This window comes from Phodopus roborovskii, unplaced genomic scaffold, assembly GCF_943737965.1.
Source record: "Phodopus roborovskii unplaced genomic scaffold, PHOROB, whole genome shotgun sequence".
NCBI classification, from domain to species: Eukaryota; Metazoa; Chordata; class Mammalia; order Rodentia; family Cricetidae; genus Phodopus; species Phodopus roborovskii.
The window spans coordinates 5,331,945-5,351,025 of NW_026126588.1; the positions used below are offsets into that span (position 1 = coordinate 5,331,945).

At 44.3% G+C, this 19,081-nt stretch overlaps 1 protein-coding gene across 4 annotated transcripts in view; it reads right to left on the reverse strand.

Annotated features, from left to right (window-relative positions):
• Nucleotides 1–19,081, reverse strand: part of Adgrf5 (adhesion G protein-coupled receptor F5) — a 92,834-nt gene that overhangs the window by 4,563 nt on the left and 69,190 nt on the right. For 2 of the 4 annotated variants that reach the window (XM_051204585.1, XM_051204583.1), the window contains exons 11-21: nucleotides 18,620–18,790; nucleotides 16,440–16,559; nucleotides 16,079–16,288; nucleotides 14,537–14,755; nucleotides 12,937–13,092; nucleotides 11,007–11,215; nucleotides 8,390–8,569; nucleotides 4,320–5,723; nucleotides 3,188–3,229; nucleotides 3,035–3,094; nucleotides 1,762–1,846 (exon numbers count right to left, since the gene is read on the reverse strand). In XM_051204585.1, coding sequence (XP_051060542.1) covers nucleotides 1,762–1,846; nucleotides 3,035–3,094; nucleotides 3,188–3,229; nucleotides 4,320–5,723; nucleotides 8,390–8,569; nucleotides 11,007–11,215; nucleotides 12,937–13,092; nucleotides 14,537–14,755; nucleotides 16,079–16,288; nucleotides 16,440–16,559; nucleotides 18,620–18,790 — 2,856 coding nt within the window. Of the gene's footprint in view, nucleotides 1–284; nucleotides 352–1,761; nucleotides 1,847–3,034; nucleotides 3,095–3,187; nucleotides 3,230–4,319; nucleotides 5,724–8,389; nucleotides 8,570–11,006; nucleotides 11,216–12,936; nucleotides 13,093–14,536; nucleotides 14,756–16,078; nucleotides 16,289–16,439; nucleotides 16,560–18,619; nucleotides 18,791–19,081 lie in introns of all 4 variants that reach the window. The other 2 variants (XM_051204586.1, XM_051204587.1) reach the window with 2 other exon arrangements.

Genomic DNA, 19,081 nt, shown 5'->3' on the forward strand with positions numbered 1-19,081 from the left:
AGACTTCCTCTTCCCTTGTTTATTTTGACTTGGGAAAGTTTGTAGGAGGAGCTAACCATTGAGCTGAAGGGTCGTAAAAGGAAGGCAAGGACAGAGAAGTTTATTGGGAGAAAGAGGCAGGGTGGGAAGGAGCGACAGATACCAACAGAAGTACCAAGGACCAGCCCAGCGGGCAGGCAGCTGGAGGGACTGCTCAGCTTTATGCGGGCGGACGGCAGGCACTGTGCGCGAGGGAGATACAGAACAAGCACTGGGAGGAGGAAGGGTCGAAGTGACTACCCTACCATCAGGATGATGAACTGCCACTGCTAACAGGGTTTCCATCATTGCTTGGGGGGACCTTTGGGGTTGCTGACAACATAAACCAAAGTTACAGTAATTAGCCCCCCCCTCCACCAATGAAAACTCTTATCCAGAGCAAGGCTGTCCATGCAAGAGTATCCAACCTCAGCGACCAGGAATCTCAGGCCCTGACACACCAGGAACATGGCCCACCTCCCAACTTAGATCTGGAAAGTTCACAAAAAAAAAAAAAAAAAAAAAAAAAAGAGCGTATTCTGTTGGCCTCATATTTTGCAAAGCTCAGATTTAGTGGATTAGTTAACAATTTCTGCTCGCTTCATTGGAAATGCTAAATGCGCATGAAGTCCAGTAGTTCTGGTATTCCAGCGACTCATTTCATGTGAGGTCAAGTTAGTGACATCCAAAGTAAAACATGACAAGTAGGTAGTCTCTGGAGTCATCCCACCCCCCACCCCCATTTGCGACTCTATCCAGTGGAGGTCTGGTCTCCACGGACTCCCCAGAACATTCAGATTCAGATATATTTGATAGCAAATGTGTGATGGCCAGGGTCTGGAAGTGGACACAGTCTAAGTTTGCATTTGTGAGATCTATCTGGTTTTGAAGGGATGGACATGGGGGTGGGAGGTGGCTCTGTGGTACAGTGCTTGCTTAGCACAATCGAGAACCTGGGTTTGATCCCTAACACAGTAAAAACAAAAGCGGAAAAGGAAGGCGTTTGGGTGGCCATTTCTTTGTGGGAGGGTCCGTGGGACAGGAATGTTCTATGAGGGGCAGTGAAATGGGACTGCTTCATGGGGGTGTGCTGGGACTGTCCTTTGTGTCAGAAATGTGATAGGGCTGTCTTGCCAGGGCAATCTGAGGAGACTGCTGTGGAAGGCAGGAGTTGAGACTGGATTTACATTCTGATTAGCTAAGGCCAGTTGTGAATTTATTAACACTATTTATTTCCTATTTCCCAGGTAGAATGTAGGATCAACCAATATAATATCTAGCTTGGATGATGCCTCACAGATGTATACCCAGTTTGCAAATTTCAGTGCATAAAAGGGAAAAGAAAAAGTGCTCTATAAGAGGGAGGGAACAATATTGAGGTGAATCCTATAATCACAACTGCCATGTTTATTCTTTGTGCAACACAGAAAAATGATGTCTCTACTATTAACAGGATAAAAAGAATTCTGTGTTGGACAGGCCAAGACCTTGCAGATACTGCTTATATTTGATAGATCTCCAAGGCTCGTCAAGACTCCAAAAATCTTCATGAGTTTACATTAGTTGATCATTTAGAATAGCTGCTCTTCTTTTGCAAGCTCCCGGTGGCTTATGAACATAGGAGCAAATTCCTGGATTCAATCTCTAACCTAAACACAGTTGCTTAGGTCCCCGCCTAAGCGGGGTGGTCATTCGGGGCAGTCTGATCCAGTCCACCTGGGAGTACCTAGTAGTCACACATACCTGTTTTACCAAAAAGATTATTAAATCTTCTGGATATTGGAGAGCTCATAGAAAACACGGGTGTAGCTGAACCTAGGGATGTCGACTGGAAGAGAGAGGGGAAAAGACAGTTACAAAGCAAGTTCTGTAGACCAGGGCTATTTGGAATCTTGGCGCGGGGGTGGGGGGGGCACCCTCGGTTAGCTTGCTGGCTTCTAGTGGTCACTTTCCTGGGTTTCTAATCCTATCCCTTTGGTCCAGTGGTGCTCTGAACGGAATAAATAGCTTGCATATATATATATATATAAACACACACACACACACACACACACACACATATATATATATATATATATATGAGTTGTGTTCTCCCTCCCTCTTACCCTTCACCCCCTCCATTCTTTCTCCCTCCCTCCTTCTCTTTGCCTGTTTCTCACTTCTTTCTTCCTTCTTCTCTTCCTCCCCCCTTCTTTGAATTCATCATTTGCTCCCTTCCCTCTCCCCTCCCCTTTCCTTCCCTTTCTCTGTTTTATTTTTGTTTTGCTAAGGAACCAGCTTAGCTTTTTTTACACACTAATCATAAGCTAAGTTGTATCCTTGCTTAAATGCATGTCTTACTGTTTTGTAGACTTTCTTTTTTTCTTTTACTTTAACTTTACTGTTAGTTTTTTTTTCAGGTATATTTTGGCATATAAAATTTGGCATATGTATAAAATATAAAAAATGCCCATCATATTCAAGGACAAGAGCTACACTCTAAGTAATGAACTACGGAAAATTTCACTATAATTTCTTACATTGTTTATTTCCTAATTCTTTGAAGTCTACCCAGAAACTTCTCACTGAGAATTTGATTTGCACCTAAAGGGCTCCGTAATGTTGCTCTTGGTTTTGGGTTTTGAGGCAGGGTCTCACTATGCAGATCTAGCTGTCCTGGTGTTATTTGCTAAATAGCCCAGGCTGGTCTCCAGCTCATGGAGATCCTACCGAACACTGAGAAACAAGTACCCACCACTGCTCTGGCTTAGATGTCGCCTTCAGATTATCTGCCATAGAAAGCTGTGAATCACATCTTAAAGAGATGTGTATGACACATTGAATCAGAAGACTGTGGCAAGAAGCAGTAATCGCTGAATAATCTGTGTTGGAATTAGTCACAGAAGCTGGGCGGGTTGTTTATATTTTACCCAACTGATCACAATCCAAGGTAAGAGTTAGTCTATTTCCTCCTATCACATTAATGGAGTCCATGAGGTATGACACAGGAAATCTCTCCAGGACCAAGCTTGCTTACCTTTGAGTGCTGAGAAGACCATCTTGACAACGAAAACTTATGCAGCAAAGCTTCCTGCACCTGCATTGTTTAAAAGAAACCAGTGTCAACTCAATAGATTTTGTTCGAGCATGTTAGACACTGCCAGAAACATGAAACTTCCGTTGTTCTTACCTTCTGATCCCAGAGGCAGCCAAAGAGTAAAATGAAGAGCCCCTGTGGAAAGAAGTAAGGACTGCATTTTAATGGAGCACCGTCATCTAGTTCCTCAGAAAAACTGTGAAGCAGGTGTTGACTCTGTGCCAACTCTTTCCTCATCTGAGTGCATGTGATAAGTCCAGGACATGGTGGCATTAAGTTATACAACAGTTACACAGTGAGGGGCCTTAGACAATCGATGCTAGGGCAATAATTTCTATTTTCCTCCAACCATGAATGGGGTCATGCTAATACACTTCTCTAACCTACATTATTCCTTATTTACCCCTCTAGGTTGTGAAGATAATCATGGGATGAGGTATTTCTTTTCATGGAAGCATATCTTGAAAACCAATAGCTAAGAACCTTGTAGCCCATAACACATGGTGGTAGGAGTTGGGGTTCATAGAGTTTTGTCACAAGCATCCAGGACTAAGACGCTTCCTTGTCATCCATCTTTCCCTTACAGCTCATCTAATAAACTGGCCTCCACTGTAAGCGACTACATACTACAGGAGAACAAAGAAATGTTCTCACCTGAACACTACCAAAGGCATTGGAATATATAGGGCCTTCATTCTTCTACATATCTTTCTGGAGGAACTACGTTGCATCTATTTCTTGCAACTGGCTTTTGAGAACCTTCCTTAGACCAAGGTCTTTATTGGGCACTAGAGAGGGAGACACAGTGCCCAACAGGAAGCCTGTTCTTACAAAGCCAGAGCTTGCTGATGTTTGCAGAGATTAAATGGAGCCATGACCTGACTTAGTGACGGTGCCATTCTTACTTAAGAGATAAGGCTAGGGCAAGATTATCTTGAGTAAACAGCATCAGCTAGTTTAGAACGGTGACTCTCCTCCTAATTGTACTATGGGGACATTTGGAACTAAGTTATAACACAGGTGATAAGAGGTTCAAGGTTCCATGGAGGCAGAGAACTATGTCCCTTTGTGTTACTGAGTGCTTGTAATTACGGCTTTCTGATGCTTAGGTCTCCTGTGCATTCAAACCCTTCCCCGTTCCTCCTCTTGTTTGTGTTTCTATCATTAGTTCATCCCACGAAAACAGACATTTCCTGTGATCCCGGTACCTGGATATATGGCTTACCTGGAAGGCATTGAGGAGGGTGAATATGATGTGGAACACAGCATTACTCCCCTGGATCACTGTGGCAAGACCAAAACCCCAAGTGAGCCCCAAGAGTGGCGTGAGGACCCCGATGCTCTTGCTGATCTGGAACAGGCTGCTCTTCTCCTGCTTGCCTGGCTTGTCTCCGATGGAAGGTCTCAGGATCTTGGTGATGACCACGACCGTGATGCTCACATTCACCACCACGATAATCAAGGCTGGGATGGCAAAAGCCAGAAGTGCTCTGGTGTCCTCCCAGTTGAGCCAACATGCATTCTTCCTCATGTAGACTTCCTGCGGCTGGGTGACCCCCACTGTGATGGATGAGATGATGAGTGGGCAGCCGTAGCCTACGGTGAAGGCAATGGCTTTCTGGGTGGACTTGCTTGCATCATGCAGAATGAAAATCAGGCGGTAGAAGAGCATGAGGCCCAGGGTTAGCATCCAGAAGAAGACGCTGAGGTAGAAGAAGTGAATGAAGAAGGTGGCAGCCACGCAGGCTGTTTTGTTGAGTGGGTAGTGACCATTGTGGATAGCACTAGCCACAATAAACCAGATGTCAGCAAGCAGAAGGCAAAGAGCAATGTTAACTATGCAGATGTGCCGCATGTAGGAAGTCCGATTCTTGGTCACGGATTTCCACACCATGGTTTCCACCACTATACAGGCCGCTAAGCTGAAGATGGAAAACCCTAATCCGATGTAAGTAATGATATCCAGAAGTACTTTTAGGAGAGATTCTGAATCTGGGGAGTCTGGGGACATGAGGATGGAGAATGATGTCAGGTGGTTACATTTGCAAAACACCCTGTCCCTACTGTCCCTACCATCATCCTCCATAGAACAGCCACTGCTGTCCCAACCCCCTGTATAGCTGTCAAGGCTGAAGTTCCAGAAAACACACTGTGGCTTGCCACCTGAAGGATGGTTGTTCTTAAAAGTCATGGAAATCCTAAATGGCTTGATGATGCTGTGGCTGACAGTGGTTGTCATCACTAGGCTGTGGGAAGGTGTCTTTTTCTGTGCATCCTTGCCAAGGATGGCCTTGAGAGTCGGGAAAGCCATAGTGACAATAAACGAATCAGGCTGCAAGTTTCCCAGCTGACACTCATCGATGGCGACATCACCCCACAGGTCGGAGTCTGGGAAGACAAACTTCTGTTGGTAGACTTGGGGGTGGCCATGTTTTATGATCATGCTCTTCATCTGAACGTTAGGGTGGAAGAAGGATGGAGGAGTTTTGCCTCCCAGCTGTAGCACTTTGGTAAACCTTTCCACTGAATGCAGGAACTGAGAGCTCTGGTTGCTCTGTTGCTCTAGTAACTTCTCCCAGGAGTTCAAGGTGGACTTGTCTAAGATGACATTAATGGTAGCAAGCACATCCTGTAGACAAAAGAGACAAAAGAGCATTTCTCTGGGTGGTGGTCGGTGCGTATAAGTAAGGGCGGGGAGTAGAGAAGCTGAAGCACCGCAAGCAGAGATCTGTCCCCTGCTTTCTCACAACAGAACATGGCAGAGGTGGGGACCATAAGGCCATGGGACTGTGATGAGCATTTAGTAACAATGATTGTGAGAATCACCCCTATCACTATTAAGACTTACGTGGCTGTCTGGGCGGGATCTTATTTCTTAGCTTGCTTGGTTTTTGTATGTGTATGCATGTATATGTGTGTCTATGGGTGTGCATACTTTTGTGTGCATGAAGGTACTGAAGCCAGAGGTTAGCACTGGGTCCCTTTCATGATGTCTGTCCACGGGGTCTCTCACTGAACCTGGAATTCACCGATTCAATGCAATTGCATGGCTGGTATACCCCTGGGATTCTCCTGTTGCTTCCCGGCACTGGGAGTCCAGTCCTATGATCAGCTTTTCTACATGGGTTCTGGAGATGGAACTCAGGCTCCCATGCCTACTTGGTAAACACCTTACAAACATCTCCCCAGGCCCTTTGTTGATTGTACTTTAAATCAAAAGCCAGTGGAGGCTTTTTGGTAGGTGGCATGTCACAAGAAAGTCTCTAAAGATGTGCTCTAGCCCTAAGCATCATATAAGCCATGGGAGTGTTTGCAAGGGCAGCTTTGTTTCCTGATAAACAATTTCTTTCTCCTTTTCTTAAGCTTGGACCCAATGCTTTTCACTCATTCCCTCAAAAAATTAAAAATATTTTTCTCTGTAATTTTGCCTTGTCTGACCTATAGGAGAATAAATCTAAGGACCAGGCTGAATGACAGCTTATAACAGGATATATCCTGATACCTAAGCCTTGGGAATGTGACCTTATGTGAAGAGATAGCCTTTACAAGTTTAATTGCATTAAGGATCTGTTCTAGTCAGCTTTAACTGTCAACTCAACACAGCCTAGAGCCACAGGTGTTGCCTGAGAAGAATTCTCAATAGGTGAATTACCTAGAACAGAATGGCAGATGGGCATGTCTGTGAGAAATTGTCTTGGTTGGGCCCAATCCACTGTGGGCAACCTCATTCCCTAGGCAGGTGACCCTGAGCTGTATAAGAAAGCAAGCTAAGCAAGAGCCTGTGAGCAGCCAAGTTCCATTCCTCTACAGTTCCTGTTTCAAATCCCTACTGTCACTTTCTCATATGAACTAAAATAAACTTTTCCTTCTCAAGTTGCCTTTGGTTGTGCTATTTATCACAGCAACAAAATGAACGTAGGTAATGATTTATTGTGCATTATCTGGTGACTCCCAACTCCAATAATATCTATACAAAATACAAAAGACAAAAGGGGGGGAATTGGATAGAGATTGGGGTAATGCTGCAGGATTGAAAGTATGCCTGGATTCCCCAGAGCTAGAGAAGAGAAGAAAGGTTCTTGCAGCTCTGTTGAAGGGGACATGGTTTTGCATCCACCTTGAGTCATCTCTAGAACAGTGAGTGACACAATACATTTCTGTCCAAGCTACCCTACCCATAACTGTTTGCTGTCCTGGCCCCACCCCTAAACTTAAAGCTTTGCACTTTGCTACTCTACTCCATGCTTGGCCTCTTGTTGGATGTGGCCACTAGGAGGCAGCAATGATAAGAAGGCGGGAGTGAGGGAAGTTGGCCTAAATCATCAATGTCCCATTGCCCTTCCTCTCAAGCCTGTCTCTGGTAAAAACCACATTGGTAAAATCTACCACTTTTGGGGAGAGTGCTCTCCTCCAAGACTTCAGCTCTCACTGGACTCCAGTTCTGTGATTTCCAAATTTTTGTCTTAAGTGTGGTAATGGCTTATAAAGGCCCTGATCTCTCAGTCCCTGCCAGCCCTCATGTATTTTATTCTGACTTAACCTCTGCATGTCTCCCTTCATGAGAGCCTCTCCATTTGAACTCTTAGGAGTTTTCTTTCCTCCACAAACAACAAATACCTCCCAGTTCACGAGACCTTGGAGAATCTTGTCTTTGTTTCCTTTCTGTTGCTGTGACAAATACCTGAACAAAAAAAACTTAGGGGTCTACAATTCCAGATTACAGCCCATCGTGGCAGAGAAAACTGACAGCAGCAAGGACTTAAGAGAACTGAAAATATTATATCCACAGTCAAGAGCAGAGAGCTATGGTTTCATGCATGCAAGAACTCGGCTCACATCCTCTACTCCTATATAACCCAGGATCCCCAGTCTAGAGAATGGTGCCAACCACAATTAAGACAGGTCTCCCTATGTTAATGAATTTTATAAAGAGTCTCTCATAGACCTTGTCTGAAGCTGTCCTTTCATAAGTGTGCCAAAAGCTCTGCCTCCTAGGCTTTAGCTTGACAGCATCATACTCATCTTGTACATATTTTGGAACCTTTTTAATTCCTAGAAAGCTAGTAAGAATCCATTCTATATACACTAACAAATGAAAACAGAGATCCTTCAAAGAAATTGAGATCCCTCTGATCTAGAAGCCGTAGCCTGCAAGGCATATTGGGCTATTCTCGTGTCCAAATCAGTGCCCTGGAAAATGAGTCTACATGGGAAAGGAGAAATGCTTCCAGAACACAAGTCCAGAGGTGTGAGAAATGAAGACTCCAAAGTCCCACAAGGCTTAAGTACACTTACCCTCATCATCTCCGAGTTCACTTGGGTTGGAACTGTTGAGAGCAAATCAAGGATGCTGATGATGGCTCCCAGGCTCCCTGGAGATGAGCGGATATCCTGTTCCTCCTTCCCAGCACTAACAGAGAGGTCCCTCAGGAATGCAGGGAGCTTCTGGTCCTGGGAGGGGCTCTTGATCAAAGCCTAGTTATTAAAAAAATAATTCCAGAACAAATGAAGATGTTTTGACCCTGGTGATTTGGAAGCTGTGGTCCCCGATTTTCTTAATGCCTATAATCAATAGTATGTGCTATTGTAAGTTCAAGCCTTCCCTCCTTCAACTATCTGTGAGTGATCCTCAGGATGGAAAAGACTTAAGATGCCATGTATACAGAAAGCAAAGAGCTAAACATATGCTAACCTGAAGTCTAACTTGAAGTAAAGGAGTGATATGTGTGATTGCTATAGAGTTAAAGTAAAAAAAACTTGTCACTTCATATGGAAAGACATCTACCATTCTTTTTTCCCCTTATACTTCTGATTGTGAATATGATTGCCCCTCTGTTCTATACTGTTCTACACTGTTCTATATCTGTTATCTCAACCTAATTATTAAAAGTGTCCTCTTTTATTCTCATAGTCCTGAAAGGTACTATGCAACTAATTACTAATAATTTTAATAATTATTAACAGTGTCATCTTTTACTTTCATAGTCCTGAAAGACATTGTGCAAGGTGCTGAGGATGTGAAGCAAACTGTAGTCCTATGCAGCTGTGAAATATACGAACCTCAAAAGAGACCAACAAGGTAAGATATTGCAAATGTTGCAATAGAGGCACTCATGTCGTGACAGTAACAAACCACTGTCTAATTGGAAGTAGGGCTCATTCAACAAGAGGGAAATCATGCCTGCTCCCTGGGGCTAGTGAGGTCATGGATCTTACAGTAGAACCATATATCACCACTTCACTAAACCACATAATGCCTGACTCATTTTAAATTCTTACCCATATGCCCACGGATAAATAGAGCTTCCTACCCTCACCCAGAAAACTTTTCTTTGTAATAGACGGAAACCATTCCAGAAGCCTATGCCTGGTCAAAATGCAAAAAATAAGTGAGCATGGGGCATCCAGCTCAATAGATACTTGTGCTTAGGACTCAGGAAACGCTGAGGAAGAGGAGATGGAAAGATTGTAAGAACTTGGAAATCAGCTGTGAGTTGTTTCTCCTAGAAATGACAAAGGAGGGTTCACCCATACTACCTCAGTAACATGGCTGCCTCAGCAAGACCTGTACAAGGACAACAATAGTAGACACGTTACCACGCAAAGGGGAAATTTCACGGGGTCCCAACCCTGGACAAAGAGCTACAGGCAAGAAGGGACACTGAGAGGAGAAGAAGTAGTCTCCCCAGGGATGAGTTTCCTAATTGGTTATCCAATAGCAAGTGGTCAGCCCTGAAAGCATATCCATATAAGCAACATTGAATGTATTGAGAAGGCTGTGTGTGTGTGTGTGTGTGTGTGTGTGTGTGTGTATATATAAAAGAGGAACATGATGCATGGGAAGAATTGGAGGAAGGAATAGGAATGGAGTAGATTTTTGTGATTATATTTTAATAATAAAAATACTATTATAAAAATAAAGAAGTTGTCCACTTTTATTCTCCGAGTATCTCCACTCAGATGACAGAGTCTATCGTCTATCTGTACACATCTGTTTTCTAACTAGCTACATTTTTAACTCTTTAAGAAAAGTGAGTTGAAAAAAAAATCTGTCTTCTAAAGGAAGCCTCTGATGAGTGTCCCTTCTGTGAACACACAGAAAGTTGTATTTAAAATACTGAAGGCTGGGACATCTCCACCAGAGCCATCTTGTAGTTTCCTAATTAAACTATTTGTTATTGAATCTTATTTTTATACTATCTCTTTGTGAAAATATTATAGCTATTTGATGTCAGAGCTATTTGAAGGAGATTACCAAGAAAGTATAAGACACCACCCCCTTGCCGGTCTTGGACATGAGGTTCTGAGCAGTTGAGGTTAGGCACCCAGGTGACCCTAGAACACACCACACACTTTGTTGCCTTCATATTCAAGTGTAGGTGTTTTGAAAGCATTTCTAGGCTTCATTTTTTTTTTTTCCGAATGGTTAATCTTGATAGTCAGCTTGCTGGGTTTAGAATCACATGGAAGCAAACTTCTAGGCTAACCTAAGAGGGGGTTTCTAGAGTGGGGTAACAGAAGTGGGAAGACCCACTGTAAATGTGGATGGCACCATTCCCTGGGCCTGGGTCCTGTACTGAATGAAAAGGGGAAGGCACTGAGCATCAGCATCACCTCTCTTAGCTTCCTGACTGCAGATGCCATGTGACCAGCCTCCTTAGGCTCTCCCTCCCATGCCTTCCCTGCCATGATGGACTTCACCCTCCAGTGGTGAGCTGAAACAAAATCTTCCTTCCTTCCTTAAATTGCCTTTGTCATATATTTTGTTGCAGCAATTAGAAAAGTAGCCAGTAGAACATACTTTGGCCATGCATTTGGTCATGCTTGGCCAATTTTCCTAATTGCTGAGAATTCCACCGAACCAGAGAGCTACCCCACTCCAAGGGCTTAGAGTCTACAGTTCCAGGTTCACCTTGGCCAGCTTGAGCAAACCGTTGATTGGGGCTGAGATGCAACCCCTTTTCTCCTCCTTCCACTGGGAGCCCACACATTTGTACGTGATGATCCCACCGATGATCTGGCCGGGGCTTCTGGCAACACTTGAGAACTGGCACAGCTTCTGAATCACTTTCCCAGGCTCCCCGATACCTATTACAGGATCCCTGCATGTGATATTCTCCCCTGTATCAGAAACATGGAAATAGGAAATAAAAGGGACAATCAGGGGTTTCTTCCACCCACAAAGAAGAAGGAAGTCATGTCATTTGCGCGTAAGTGGATGCAACCGGAGATGACCATATTAAGCACATTAAGCCATTCTCAGACAGATATTGTGTTGTTCCCCTAGAGATGGAATAATGTAGGGGAACAAAGAGCACTATTGGGGGAGGGGAGGAGAGGATGAGAGTTGGGAGGGTGAACTCAGTATACACTGTGCACTTGTATGAAGCTGCCCTTGTATTATACAGTGCTGTGTTCAACACAAACTTACAGTGACTTAAAAAAAAAAAGAAAGAAAGAAAGAAAGAAAAATAAAATAGAAAAAAAAAAATCAAGACCAGTAGTTAAGGACTGTATATGACTTCTTCAAAAAAAAAAAAAAAAAAAAGAAAGTTGACACCTTTAATTCAAACACTTGAAATCCAAATGCCCCTAAATAATGACCATTTCTAAGCACCAGCAGGGAACCACAGGTGGGCAGTTACCCACTCAGAAACCCTTTCCATGTGTAAAATCATCTCCCTTTAGTTTTGTTTTGCTGATGATTGGCCTGCGGCCTTGTGCATGGGGGAGAGGGATGCTGTCTCAGCTGTGGAGATCTACCTGCCCTGTCCCAGTCAAGATTATTAAAAAAAAAACGCATACAAGAAATTCAAAAGAGACAGTTTCCAGGAAGAGAAGGAAGAAGGAACCAAGATCAGGCTGCACAGACTTTGGTGCTAGAGTTCACACTGCCTTTGCTCCTGGTGGCCTGGGGAGAACTAAACTCCTTCATGTTGTTCTGGGTGTTCCAAAACCCCTTATTGCTTTCAACCTCGTACAGTGGTCAGTTGCTGTTCTCTGCTTCCTGCCCACCTCTAATACGGAGAACTCTCAGTTTGGACAGAGGAAATATAAACCATGGAAACAACAAGAACCGAATGTATGCCATCCAAATAAGAGACTACCCTGTCCACCGAGGGTTTTAAGGCCATATAGTGCCTTCCTACTTCAATGGTCCTAGTTACCAACATGGACAAGAATGTTCACTGAGCATTTAGTAAATGGGACAAACAAACTAGGAGGAAGAATTAGGAAAACTTTGTCTAGCAGGGATGCTATTACCGGAAATCCTCTGTAACACGTTGCCTCTCTGATGACTGGGGGCAGTTTCTTCTACATGAACTCACATAGAAACAGTCACACAGCTCATGACCTTTCACCTTGAGACTATGCCAGGTCACACTGGCTCAGTGGTGACAGAGGATGCGGAAAGTAGGCACCCATTCTTCCCGCCAATTCTTTTCAAATGACTTCAAGTCAGGAAAAGAGTGCTTTTGACAACACATGCCCTCAACATTATGTCTAGAAATCTCAGCAAGACACAGATACTGCTCACTCCAGTCTGCCTCAAAAACCACCCCCCCCCCCACTATCAGCAGTAGAGTTAAACCAAACAGGCTAATCTGTATAGTTGTCAGAGCATCTGCGACAGCATCTTCAATCACCTCTCCATCTTACGCCTAGGCTAGAGACCGGAGAACATGGCTGCTTTTTCTTTTAGTGTTCCCTATGGTTTACCCAAGACCTGTCACAGTAAATGTATTTAACGGATATTCACTGAATATCCAAATGAAGGAAGCAATGAACGAGGAGGCTCTATTCACAATCACATGATTTTAAAGTAATTTTAACGCACTTACCTGGAACAAGGGTAAGCTTCATGGATGGGCTCCGGACTGAGGTGTTGACCGCATTGGTAAAGTGGCAAAACACGTTGATGCTTTTGGGACACCGGGAAAGGAAGTTTGGTGGCAGGCTGTATTTGTAGCATGCTTGCTTGCCATTGACTTCTCTTTCTAAAGATAGTGTTATGGAGAATACCAGTTCACAACATGAACAGCCAAGACATGAAGTTTCAAGATGTTCCAAGACAAACATCTAGGAACTTGTGTAATTTATGTTTAGTGTGGTTTTAGCGTGATAATAACCTCTGGCTCTCAGAGTAGGTCAATTCATCTTTGAATGTGTGCTGACTAAATGTCACCAAACCATTCATAATGTTGTCTGAGGAAGGCAGACTGTTAACCACGATTGACGGATATTTGGTTTTCTGCTGAGCATGGCACCCTTTGAAGATCCTGCCACTGTACCAGGGGTGGGATGTGGTGGGAGTGGCTTGGGTACCATTCACAGAACAAAGGCCGGGGCTGGAGAGATGGCTCAGTGCTTGAGAGCACTGGCTGCTCTTTCAGACAACCTGGATTTGGTTCCCAGACCCACGTGGTGGCTCATAACCATCTATAACTCCAGTTCCAGGGGACTCTGCACCCCCTTCTAACTTCCACAGTCTCTGTACAAAAGTGATAAACACACAGACATGCAGGCAAAAGCTACTTATACACATAAAATTTGTAAAAATCTTTAAAAAATTGGCTGGCTTGTTTTTTTGTTGCTGTTTTTGTTTGTTTGCTTGAGACAGGGTTTCCCTGTGAAACCCTGGCTGTCTTGGAACTCACCCTGTAGACCAGGCTGGCCTCATGTACCACAACTGCCTGGCCTAAAACAGTTTTAAAGGGCAAGGTCCTCCTGACCCCGAGAACCTTAACTTTGAGGCTCTGGGATTCTAGTAATGGTAAATGCCTTCAGGAAGCATTGTTCTTGCTAGAGTTTGGGTCTTGCTTTCTTTTCCTCTCTATACTTGGCTGTTTCTCTCTCTCTCTCTCTCTCTCTCATGTGTGTGTGTGTGTGTGTGTGTGTGTGTGTGTGTTTCGAGACGGGGTTTCTCTGTGTAGCCTTGGCTATCCTGGAACTCACTCTGTGGACCAGGTTGACCTCTAACTTAAATTGATCCACCTGCCTCTGCCTCCCAAGTACTGGGATTAAAGGCATACACTAACATTCCCAGCTTTTTCTCCTTCCTTCCTTCCTTCCTTCCTTCCTTCCTTCCTTTCTTTCTTTATTTCTCCTTTTAGATTTATTTACTTTATGTATACCAATGCTGTCTCTATCTGCATTCATGCCTTTAGGCCTCTTTTCCTTTCCTTTTCTTTTTTCTTTTTCTTTCTTTTTTTTTTTTTTTTTTTTTTTTTTTTTTTTGTGACACAGTCTCACTAAGTTGCCTAGGTCAGCTTTGAACTCCCCATGTTGCTTAGGCATGAATCCATCTGTATCAGCTTCCTGACTAACAGGGATTATATCCCTGTACAGCAAGTGTGGCTCTGCCTCCAGCAACTCTTTTAAGGGTGAAACCTCATACCTATGAGCCAGTGTGTCCTACCCACGGGGTGGTCTGCCTCTTACCGGCAGGGAAGTATGAGGAGTCGACATGGAAAGTCACGATGTACTCTTGCCCTCGCTCCTCCTCCACACAGCACTTGAACTGATGGGGACTGGACCACAGGCCACTGGCTTCCAAAGGGTCCATCATGATGTCTGACTCCAGGGGCAATGGGTGAACCGTGACATCCTTGGTGGCGATACTGTATGAATTCTTATATCGAAATATGCAGTGGTAGGTTCCTGAGGGGAGGGAGACAAAATGAAGTCATCGCTCCTAAGAGGCATCTTTGGTGATAAGAAGAGCCTTAGCTTTCCTTCCCAGACTTGGGTGGGGACGCTGGGACAGCTTGATTGACTTCCTCCTAGTACTTCAGATGTCTGAACAACTAACCCTCCTTCTTTCAAGTGTACATTCACTCCACCCAATCAAATTAAGTGGCTTATTCAAGGTTAAGAGTGAAATGGGTGGCAAACGTCCTGCCCCAATCTTCTCCCGCAACCAAGGAAAGAATGGGGACTTGGTGGTGTGCAGAGAAGATCTGGGACGTGATGGAGCACTGAGGTACTATCACACCCACTTGTCTGTCTTAATGAGTGATCTCTTAGGCTCCAGGACACTGTGGCAGCAGAGGACAAGCCACCTTTTAAGCAGCTGCCCTGGACATTGAGGTACTTAGCACCGTGACTCCTGGATCACAAAGATCCATGGATGTCAGCTGTTAGCACACGGTCCTCCTGATTCCTAATGCTTTCCAACATGGACAACATAGAGATACAGGCAGGACACATGTCCACTTCCCCGCTTAAAACTATGCATATAAACACTCCCTAGAGTGTTCATAGCACAGCTGGGTAGTATAGTACCAAGCATCTAGTAAAGTTGTATTATTGTTTGTGTATGTATATGTGTGTATGTGTGCATGGAGGTGCATGTATGTGTACATATGAATATATATGTGTATATACATACATGTAGAGATCAAAGAACAAACTCCAGTCTCATGCTTCCTAGGCACCTTCCATTTTTTGTTTGAGACAGGGTCTCTCATTGGCCTAGAAGTTTGCTACCTAAGCTAGACTAGCCAGTCAGCAAGCCTCCAGAGGTCTGCCTGTCATGACATCTCTCCCCTCTACACTACCACCACCACCACCATTGTTGAGGTTGCAAGCTGTCACTACTGTGCCTGGCTTTTATGTGGCTCCTGGGGATCAAACTCTGGCCCTCTGGCTTTACTGACTGAGCCATCTCTCAGACCCCTGTAAAGTTATTCCCATCGTCATGATGGCAGAAGCAGGCAATAAACTTAAGACACTAACTCCAGTCCAGGCTGTGTAACTTAACTTGTACCACCACGATTATTATTGCCTTTGAGCATCATTTTCCACATCCGAAAGACGGTATAATGCTATCTACCCCCAAAGGACCATCATGTCACCCACACAGAACGATTAATATAGTCATCATAGGTATGTCCCCAAGACCGAGCCTTCAGGGGTAGCTGCTGTCATTGCATATTTCCAGGGGTCTAGTCAGCCTGCTGCAGGGTCTGGCCTGTCACTTACCATTCCACTCCTTGGTGGAGGTCTTCACAGTCAGCACGGACTCCGCTCCACCCTGATAACTCCGCATGGTATAAAACCTTGGGTGGATTTTAATACCAGCTGAAATGTTCCAGTATACCTCATCGTAGTTACTCACATCGCTGAGGCATGTTATAGAAAAGCTTTGTCCCTCAGAAACAGAAATTGGGTCCGGGGTTATTGTTAGGTTGGCTGAAAGAGTGCAAACAAAACAGACAAGACAAAACCGACAACAAATCCAATGTTTAGTTTTTCTGATGACATCAACACAGGAGTGAAATTTAAGACAGAGACAGCAACACGGACCGTCCTGACTCTACTCGTGTCAACGCGGGATTGGTACCTTGCTGCTCCTGGGCTTTACTTGTTTCTAGGCTGTTCCGGGTGGTGCTCTGAACTGTACTCACTTCCATCACATGCCTTAGGGACTCGGACACTTCCCCTTTGTAGCTGGAATTATCTCCTGATGATTAGCAGGGTAAAAGGTTGCAAACTTAGGGACGTTGTTCTTAACCCAGGCTCCCCTCCAACCTCCTCTGTGAGCCCTCAAGGGAAAAATAGAGGACTGGATTCTCACAACAAGTCATATCAACCAATAAACAGTTTCCCCCATAATACTGCATTGCATCTCGGAAGGTTCCTAGCTGTATCACCAATGCCACAGCACTGTAATGTAGCTTTGCTTCTTTCTATATTTGTCTCCATAAGAGAGGCAGCCTTTGACCCCTGTTGGTGCATCCTTACTGACAGTCTGGTATACAGATAGTGTCTCATAAACAAGAGTGAATTCTTGATCTACCTTTTCAGTAGACAGGTCATAAAGTACATTTTCCAAATAATTGGGCTCCTATTATCTCAGGCAGACTAGGATGTATAGGCACCTGAATATCATTTATAGCCATTTTGTTTTAACCACATATATGCTATAAGCAAGGTTACATAACATGATGGATTACATGTTTACTGCTGTTTTGGGAATTCTCTCACAGATTTGTAAAATATTGTTTGTTGACAATGTTGAGACCATTGTGAATATACGTGTTGATATGAAAATCCCACTGTTGTTCTATCTTTTCTCTGGGAGCATGTCTTTCCCATCACTGACATCTCAAAATGGCATTTGCTTCAGTTATCCATGGAAGTGAACTAACTGCCTCCACAGGCTTGCCTCTCCAGGCAATGTGAACCCTATTCTTAAATCTAAAGAAGCAAGCACTTTCCACAATGTCTTAGGATTCTCACACTGAGGTATAGCTCCAAAGTGTGCACATGACACAGTCTGCCCTCCTTGACTGGAGGATCTGGAAACAGCTCTCTGAGAGCTAGCCATGTCTGTAGAAAGCAAAGCCTCATGGACTCAGAAATCTGGTTCTTTTGTCCCCAGAAGAGGTTAGATGATCAGACCAGTGACTCCCAGCAAGGATTAACCATGCCTCTCCATGCCCCAGGTTCCCAGGTAAGAGGTAAGCCTTGATGAGCAATCAGGAGAGGAACCAGGTACCTGCCCTAAAGGCACTCCTGGGTAGGTACTCTGGGATCTTTGTGGTTTTCTGTAGTGAAAGCTGCCATGTCTGTGCACTCTTGTTCTAACTCAGAATGGTGCTGCAGACAGGGACCCACATGAGGCCCTGTACGAACACCAAGTCCCAATAGCAGAACACTTTTAGGAGACAAATAAACACTGTTAGATCCTGACTTTCATGACTTCTCAAAAAGGCTGTAAATGGTTCATTTTCATAAGCTAGGTATAAAAATACTTTTGTAGTTGTGACTCTACAATGCTAGTTGATGAATGATGCCTTTATTATTTTGATTGGCATATGGCCAGTGTTATGGTTTGAATGAGAAATGGTCCCCCACCCCCGCATTGGCTCATGTTTTTGAACACTTAGTTCCCAGCCAGTGATATTCTTTGTGGAGGGTAGAAAACCTTTAAGACATGGAACTTGCTAAGGAAGTACATCACTTTAAGGTTTTACAGCCTGGCGCACTTCCTATTATCTCTTTGAATCTTATATGTGGATGACACACACACACACAAAGGACAGTAATAGAAACCTCACTAAGAATTGAGCGATTGAAACAAAGCTTTTTGTCCTTAGTCAACCACAGGACAATGCCAGTTGGTAAGACTGCCCTAACTTTCCACAGTGTTATCTGTAGAATGGGTATGCTGGAAGAGGAATCAAGGAATCAGGGAAGTGAGCGAGGCTGTTGGAATTTAAGGAGGGGACATTGAATTGTGGGAGGAAAGGGGTTAGCTAGCTGCCACAAGAACTCAGTGACAACAGAACTAACCTGGCTTTCCCCGCCCACCTGCTTTCTTTCTCAGGATAACCTGATTGATTTCTCACTACCCTTTCCCACTGACCCTTCCAAATTCAAAATCGAGCCCATCTGACATGATGTGGTATAGAGGGACATCTGCCCACCATCCCACTCCCAGGAAAAGCCCAGTTTTATTTTGCCCATTGATGATGGTGACACACACCTATCTAAACAGTCTATGGCGAGAGTTCTTACCTATAGAGATGAATGTCACAGCTATGTTCTTACTGCCTCTGGCTCCGTAGGGACTGACGAACTCACATGTGTAGGTGACTGTTGTTCCAGAAGACCCACTGGGACACTGGGTGCCATCTGCCTTGAGGGTGTAAGTGCTGCAGCTAGAGTCTAGGTCTGTTTCGGGGACCCCTGCAATGACACAAACAAATCTTTCCATATCACCGTTGTCTGACTCTGAACTGCTAGCAAGTTTCTTAGTGGAAACTTCAGTTTTATACTTTTTTGGTTGCGGGTAGATTTATACTTCCAAACATCACTGGTCCAATTCCCACATCCAGCCCACCCTCTCAGCCATCTTTACTTCTTGCCCAGGGCTCTATAATAACCCTGTGTATGATGTTTCCTACCCCATTCCCATTTTCTCTCTGCCTCCTTCACCTGCTTTCCTAACTTGTTCCCCCCCCCACACACACACACTTT